Here is a 7,781-nt window from a genome sequence, read left to right on the forward strand (position 1 = left end):
CTTCAGGCTTAGAGGGAACATGTTCTGCCCGGTGGTGTAGGGTCCTAATCACTCCAAGTTTGTGTTCCAGAGGGTGATGGGAGTCAAACAGGAGGTACTGGTCCGTGTGTGTGGGCTTCCAGTAAACTTCGATGTTGAGGTTGCCGTTCTCTTTAATGTGCACAGCGCAGTCCAGGAAAGGCAAACAGTCGTCCTTTGTGTCTTCCCTGGTGAACTTGATGTTTTTATCCACAGCGTTGATGTGCGCAGTGAAGGATTCCACTTCTTGTGTCTTGATTTTGACCCAGGTGTCGTCTACATATCTGTACCAGTGGCTGGGTACTCTTCCTTTGAAAGAGCCAAGAGCCTTCCTTTCCACTTCCTCCATGTAAAGGTTGGCTACAATAGGTGACACGGGGGAGCCCATGGCACAGCCATGTTTTTGTCTGTAATAGCCTTCGTTGTATTTGAAATATGTGGTGGTGAGGCAGAGGTCTATCAGTGTGCAGATCTGATCGGGTGTGAAGTTGGTCCTGTCCTCCAAGGAGTTGTCTTCTTGTAGTCGTTTTCTGACAGTCTCCACTGCCTCCGTGGTGGGTATGCACGTGAAGAGAGAGACTACATCAAAGGACACCATGGTTTCATCTGGATCCAGGGTAAGTTTCTGGACCTTGTCAGTGAAGTCGGTGGAGTTCTTGATGTGGTGTGGGGTGTTCCCCACGAGAGGAGCAAGGATGGTAGCAAGGTGTTTTGCAATGTTATAAGTGGCTGAGTTTATCCTACTGACTATGGGTCTGAGTGGGACAGCTTCCTTGTGGATTTTAGGAAGTCCGTAAATGCAGGGTATGGCATCCCCTGGGTAAAGGCGGCGATATGTGAGGCGGTCAATGATTTTCTCCTTTTCAAAGTCTTGAAGGCAAGCTATAACTCCGCTGGGCTTTGTTAGTACTTGGATGGGAGACTGCCTGGGAATACGTGGTGCTGTAAGCCTTTCATTTTCATGTCATTGAACTGCTTTTGATCCAGAGAAGGGGTGTATTAAAAGACCCAACTCAGCTGCCCATTAATGAGGGCACATTAACGACATTGCTTTTGGCTGTTTTCACCAATGTCTTGTTCTGCTGGCTGAGGCCACCTACAACACACCAGGCCCTGTGCTGGTTCCTGAGGCCATCTTCAAAAATCCAGGGCCTGTGCTGCTGGATAAATGCTAAACTGAGTCTTTGGGTTAGGGTATTAGGCAAGCATGCAGGTAGGGTTATAGGATTGTGTTCGTGACTTCAGGCACTGGCCACCTCATCACTTGATTCCATAAATTGACAGAGATTTGTCAGTTGTCAATTTGTCAAAGATTTGAAATACCTGATACGCCCCCGATTCGGGGGCAACGTATTAAACGCATTTTTAGAACAGGGAGCCGAATAAGGGGCTCGCTCCATTCGCTCCACGCATCGACCCGGTATTGCAGCGCCTCCGGGAACGGTGCCCCCTTTGCTGACTTTGTGCAAAAACAAGAAAGCCAAACAAAGTAAGGTCTGCCAAGCCAAGAGCCAGAAAGCAGCCTGAAGCCGCGAACGTGCTCCTCTCCAGTCACCCCTCTCCTGTCAAAGTCGAACTCTGGAGCAGAGCAGGCGGGGCCGAGATCTGCCCCTTCAGCCAAGCAAACAGGGCCTACCGTGACGCCGGAAGCCGGGACGAGGAGTCACTGCGGCTTCCTGCGAGACCAAAGAAACACACGCTCTGGCTTCTCTTCAAAACATAGAAGACTTTCGTCTTTTACTAAAGATTTCCGTGGAGAGTGAGGCTAAGGAGTTGCACCTATTTTTGGCAGGGCCTGCTGTCTGGCTGGGCCCGCTGTCTGGCTGGGCTCTCTCCTCATTGTTCAAAAGAAAAATAGAAGAAAGCGCGCAGTTCTAGGGAGCTCCGCATGTCACTGAGCTACTGTGGGTGGGCGGAGATTTGAAGCGGAGCCCTCCCTGTGAGCCAAGTGAAAGAGCGCACCGTCACAAGCGAGAAGTGTCCCGAGAAGGCGGCTCAGCCAGGAACCTGCAGGAAGCCATCGCTTCTCGGCCTTTTGGCTAAGATCAAGTGTAGTATCTGTTCTTATCAGAGGAGGTGGGAAGCAAACAAAGATGGCGACGTCGTCGGCCAGTTTTTCCCAGACTTTTGGAACAAGAAATACGCTGAGATTTGAACTTATGGAGAAAGACACACAAATACATGACAGAATAACTTTTGGACGGAGAATCCTCTTCGAAGCCTTGAAGATACAGCCGGAGGAAATATTCTGCCTACAACAGAGCACCGCAAGTAAGCACTATGATGTGACATTCTCTACAGGAGAATACGCGGAAGAAGTGAGAAGGAAGAGCATTGTGGAAGAAGATAAAGAACTGCGGAGATATATGGTGACCCCTTTGTATCGCAATGATTACAGAATTTTAACGATACATATGTATAACCCATGGGTCACGGAAGAGACTATCAGGTACTTTCTAGGGAGATACGTTACTGTTCTCCCAGGAGTACGAAAGATAAAGGACGGTCTGGGCATATGGATCGGAAAGAGACAATTTCGCATCAAATTGAGGGCGGATATGAACAGTGAAGATGGATATTGCCACCCACCTGCAGTCTTTTCTATTGGAGCGGACAGAGGCTTCCTTGTTTACGCAGGGCAGCCCCAAGCATGCAGGAAATGCGGGACTGTTGGACATAATGCGGAACAATGCGACCAGGTGAGGTGTAGGAGTTGCGGCGAGCTTGGACATATTACGAGGAACTGCAAGGAGCCCAGAAAATGTCACTTATGTGACTCGGAAGCGCACATGGCGAGAGATTGTACTAAGCCACGGCCTTATTCAGCCGTGGTAAAGACTGGACTTATTTATTATGAGGTTTTTAAGGAAATCATGGAGGGAGGAGAGATGCCGGAAAGCATGAAAACGGGAGTGGTGACTATTCTGTTTAAGAAAGGAAACCCGAACCAACTAGACAATTACAGGCCACTAACTATGCTGTGCGTGGACTATAAAATACTGAGTAAGGTTCTGGCGAATAGGCTAGCAGGAGTCATGTCACACATAGTGGAAATGGACCAAACTTGTGGGGTACAGGGGAGGCAAATCACATGGAACTTACATCTACACAGGGATGTACTCACATATGTAAAGGAGAGAAACATTGCTGCAATATGTGTTAGCCTGGATCAGCAGAAAGCTTTCGATAGAGTAGACCACGCTTTTTTGTGGAAGGTTATGGAGGGGCTGGGTCTAGGAGGAGCCATTACAAAATGGGTAAAGGTTTTATATAAGGGCATAAATTCAAAAATCAAAATTAATGGGCATTTAACGGATAAAGTGCAACAAACAAGAGGATTGCGGCAAGGGTGCCCGCTCTCTGTGGTGCTGTTTGTTTTATACGCAGAACCTCTTGCTTGTGCAATAAGGGTGAGCCACATTGTTAAAGGGATAACGTTGCCCCGGGGCGAGAGCTTAAAAATATCACAATACGCGGATGACACAATATTATACTTGGCAGACGATGAAAGCTTAAGGGGAGTGATAGACATTCTATATGATTATGAAAAAGCAACTGGATCGAGAATAAACAAGGAGAAGACTAGGTACAAATACCTTGGGAAGTGGGAGGGGAGGAAGGACAAGATCTGTGATTATATGTTGTGTGAAGGCCCTATGGATGTATTAGGAATTTCTTTTGGGAATGGGGAGGGGGATGCATTGTGTAATTGGAAAAAGAAGATGACTGCAGTCGAAAAAAACCTGGGATTATGGAAGACAAGAAAACTTTCAGTTTCAGGGAAAGTGTTGGTTGTAAAGGCCGATGTATTGCCAAAGCTGCTACATTTGGCCTACGTCTTTCTGATGCCGCAGAAGTATAGAGCTCAACTAATGAGGGGAATATTTAATTTTATATGGGGGGGCTATGAATATGTGAAAAGGGCGCTAATGCATCAGGAAATAGCAGATGGTGGGAGGGATGTGCCAAACGTTCCTCTGAAGCTGGATGCAATATTCTATAGCAATGTATGTATACTCCTGAAAAAGACATATATACACAAATGCCAAATCCTCTTATGGTTTTGGCTGTCTATACCATACCGGTTTCTAATAGGGTGGGATAATAAAGGCCCTAAAGCTGAGACTAGGCCGGAGTACTTCCAGCGAATGGTAAAGTGGGGGAGGAGATATGCGGAATGTAAAGATGAGGATACAGTGATAAATCATAAGTTACTATATAGGAAACTGGTACAGAAACTCAATGTCAATCCAGTAATGGTGAGCTCTGAAGTGTGGGTACGGGCCCAGGACAAGAGTCTTAAGAACGGGCTTAAAGATTTTAATTGGTTGCACTTGCATAGAAGGCTACCAGTCAGGGTCACGATGTATGCCCACAATTTGGGGAAGCAAAAAGTCTGTCCAAGGAAAAACTGTATGGAAGATGAAACAATTGAACATGTATTATGGGGATGTGAATATGCAAAAAAGGTGTGGGATGGGGTGAAAGAGAGTTATAAGTGCTTGGAGAATGTGACATATGATGAAATCACTTTGTTTGGGGTTAAAGGAGTGGGAAAAGAACAAAACAAAATAATTTGTATGCTGATATCAATTGTAAAACTTAAATTATGGAAAGCAAGGCAGGGACATATAACCGGAGTGTACAAATGGAGAGAGATAGGAACAGTTAAGGCAATAGAGAAAGAATTTGAAAGTATATACTGGCATGAATTAGAAAAGTGGGGAAGTGATACTGATAGGTTCATAGCATAAACCTATCCGCTGGAACGTTAAGGACAATTTGCTACACAGCAAAAAGCAAGACACAAGGCACCAAAGTTCTTTGTGTTACTCATGCATGAGGGAGACCTGCCTGGAGCCAAGTGTCGTTCCACCATTTGACCCCCGTCAGACTCTCAGCCAGGTTCCCCATAGCACTCCTTTTATTGTGGTAACATGAATATGCATAGGGTCATTAACATATAACATCTTACATAGGTAAACATGTGAACAAAGAATACTGTGTGTGTGTGTGTGTGGGGGGGGGTCAGAGTGTGACCCCATAAATGACTTCCCTAAACCTACTGGTCTGGAAAGTCCAGCAGTTCATCTAAACAAAAGGCACTTAGCCTAAAACAGATATAACTACGTTAATCCTACCATAAAACAATAAAACAATGTACGACCTCTTCTCATGCTCCCAGGATGTAGGTGTGCATTCCAGAACACTCTGGAATGCACACCAAGCCTTTGCAGCCTGCTAAAGATCACACATCCTATCACTACACAATTGATTATACATCTCTAAGCATATATGGTTAAATATTTCCTAATACAAATGACAATAATAAAATCTAAACCCATCATCACCACCCTGTATTGTCATTTTTTAAGGCTATACGGCGTATATATATCTTCAGCTCTACACCACTTGTCAACATTTTCAGTGCAGGCTTCATTTCATACAAACATATTAGCCTTAACATCCATGTCACTCTGCTGCAACAGTATGTAATTGGTAAAGGTGTTAGCAATCATTTTATTCACCATCGATCTTACACATGGCAAAATACAACCTGTAACCAAGCAAAGCAACGCCAATAATGTAAGAATGGGAGTCAAAAACTTTAAGAACATATTCCACCATGGTCCAGATGTCAACCAGGCTATCCAGCCTTTTGACGCGTCTCCTCCTGATGTGTGGTCTGCCACATATTTCTGCAGAGCAGTTAAGTTCTGCAGTGCCTCATAGATGTCTCCTCCAGTCGTGTATCCATCTGGGATAAACGTACAACACGTCTCTCCAATCAGCTTACACACTCCTCCTTGTGATGCTGTTATCAAGTCCAGGGTCAGCCTGTTCTGCAGTACCATCGTTCTGATGGCCTTTTGCTCCTCTGCTAAGACTGTTCCCAGAGTCTTAGTGAGATTAATGTGTCGCAGTAAGGCATACCGGTTGATCTCCACATGATCCCGCACCTCTGCAACTCCTATGTTTGGGATCAAACTTTGGAAGAATTTAGCTCCCCCACTCCAAATGCGGAATTCTCGCGGCACTCCAGTGTCTACTGTCACTCCAAAAAAGTTTGGTGAGGCTATATCCACCTCACGCTTCCGTCGGTTGCTAGGGTGATGTTCAACTCTGTCCATGAAGAAGACATGATCCGATAATTTCACCAAGGCACACAATCCTCCCCATCCCTCAGGGAGTGATAGATAGGCTTTATGTCCACACAGGAAATACCAATCAGCCAAAACTCTTGTTCCTTTACTGCTCGGCACCGTGCTTGCACAGCCTGTCCACTTCTGACTTTTTGCTTTTACTGGTATTCTGTAAGCCAGGTTGAACTTGCATTCAGTCCTCCTTAATGTCAAGTTCTCAGCACACTTTGCACTGGTCAAGCATTTCATACACTTGCTCTCATTCTCTGGAGGGCAGTAGGTGTATATGTATCCACATAAGCGAAGCGGCAGCTCCCCCACTGACAGTGATCCATTGTTCATCACACACAACGGCAATTGAGCTGTGTTCAGCTTGTTCAGCAATATTATGTCTGGCAGTGGGTCTGACACTTGAGGCCAGGCCAATAAGTCAGTTTGCCCAGAACAATTCACGTTTAGAAGTGGCGACTTACTCCAGGTGATGTTCAGAGGTGTACTATAGTTGGCCTTGGACCAGAGGACTCTGTTGCCAGGATGAGTCGCTAAGCCCAACAGACACCAACTCCTGTCCTCTGGTATGCTGTACGGCCACAGTCCAGATGTATATGCTGATAACGGCATATGAGCACACACATAGCAGTCCGTCCTATTGTTCAAGTGAGCAGTTGTATTCATAAACTGCCACCAAAAGTTTGTAGAATAGCCATGAGGGTATTGGGTGTGGTTTCCTTGGACATACAGGGTCTCCACAGCTGACCATGATGACATCAAAGCCATCACACTCAGCAGGGTAGACAACACTTTACCAGCCATTCTGATGAGTACCTGTGGCTCAGTTGATTTCTTCACCGGATTGAGACGAAGGGCCCTAGAGGCTTTCCCCCCCCTTTGTACCCGGTCTTCCTGCCACTTACTCCGAGCTGGCCTGGATGTGTGTCACCTTTTTGCAGTGGCTTTGGTGTATCCAGGTGGGTCGTTCTGCGATCTTCACAGCTGTTGGTGTTGTCAGCAGAGCCTGGTATGGTCCGTCCCACCGTGGCTTCGACCAGCACTTCCTCTTTATGACCTTTATCAGCACCCAGTCCCCTGGCTTCAGACGTTCTTCCTGTACAGAAACAGAATCATCTGGCAGATCATTTGCACTCATGACTTCTTTGCTTTTCAGCATTTTAATCATCCAGTCTGCTAGTGTGTTTTCTTCTTCTGCTTTATCATTATCATTACAGAACACTGGAACTCTAAATGGCCTGCCATATATTATTTCAAAAGGCGTTAGGCCATTATCAGTTGGCGTGATCCTCATATACATTTTCACTAGCTCAATGCAGTCTACCCATGTTCTGCCTGTTTCTTCCATTGTTTTCCTGAGTCTCAGCTTTACTGTGCCATTAGTCCTTTCAACCAACCCTGCACTTTGTGGGTGGTATGAGCAGTGGTTTTTCAGCGTTATCCCCAGATGTTGTGACATTTTCTCAATTACTTCATTCACAAAATGAGGACCATTGTCACTGTAAATAGTTTGGGGGATCCCATGCTCTGGGATCACATTTTTGCATATCGCTTTAGCCACTGAAATAGCATCTGCTTTCTTAGTGGGGACAACTTCTACCCACTTTGAGA

General features: G+C 45.8%; 1 protein-coding gene, 2 non-coding genes and 1 pseudogene across 3 annotated transcripts; 3 read left to right on the top strand and 1 right to left on the bottom strand.

Annotated features, from left to right (window-relative positions):
- The first annotated feature begins 1,290 nt into the window (after positions 1-1,290).
- Positions 1,291-1,472, top strand: LOC148099719 (U2 spliceosomal RNA). Its single transcript, XR_015720241.1, has one exon. It is a non-coding gene; the product is annotated as a U2 spliceosomal RNA (small nuclear RNA).
- A 242-nt stretch (positions 1,473-1,714) lies between these two features.
- LOC148099720 (U5 spliceosomal RNA) lies at positions 1,715-1,827 on the top strand. Its single transcript, XR_015720548.1, has one exon. It is a non-coding gene; the product is annotated as a U5 spliceosomal RNA (small nuclear RNA).
- A 210-nt stretch (positions 1,828-2,037) lies between these two features.
- LOC148099721 (U2 spliceosomal RNA) lies at positions 2,038-2,179 on the top strand (annotated as a pseudogene).
- Positions 2,180-5,226: 3,047 nt separating this feature from the next.
- On the bottom strand, positions 5,227-6,974 carry LOC148099722 (uncharacterized). Its single transcript, XM_087851775.1, has one exon. The coding sequence runs from the start codon at positions 6,972-6,974 to the stop codon at positions 5,460-5,462; it is 1,515 nt and encodes a 504-aa protein (XP_087707901.1). The 3' UTR covers positions 5,227-5,459.
- Between the last annotated feature and the right edge of the window lie 807 nt (positions 6,975-7,781).

This window comes from Neolamprologus brichardi, chromosome 14, assembly GCF_056152115.1.
Source record: "Neolamprologus brichardi isolate AB-2024 chromosome 14, ASM5615211v1, whole genome shotgun sequence".
Lineage (NCBI taxonomy): Eukaryota > Metazoa > Chordata > Actinopteri > Cichliformes > Cichlidae > Neolamprologus > Neolamprologus brichardi.

What these genes read in the sequence shown, in the direction of transcription:
- LOC148099722 (XM_087851775.1), bottom strand. Translation starts at nt 6,974, where the DNA reads ATGGCTGGTAAAGTGTTGTCTACCCTGCTGAGTGTGATGGCTTTGATG.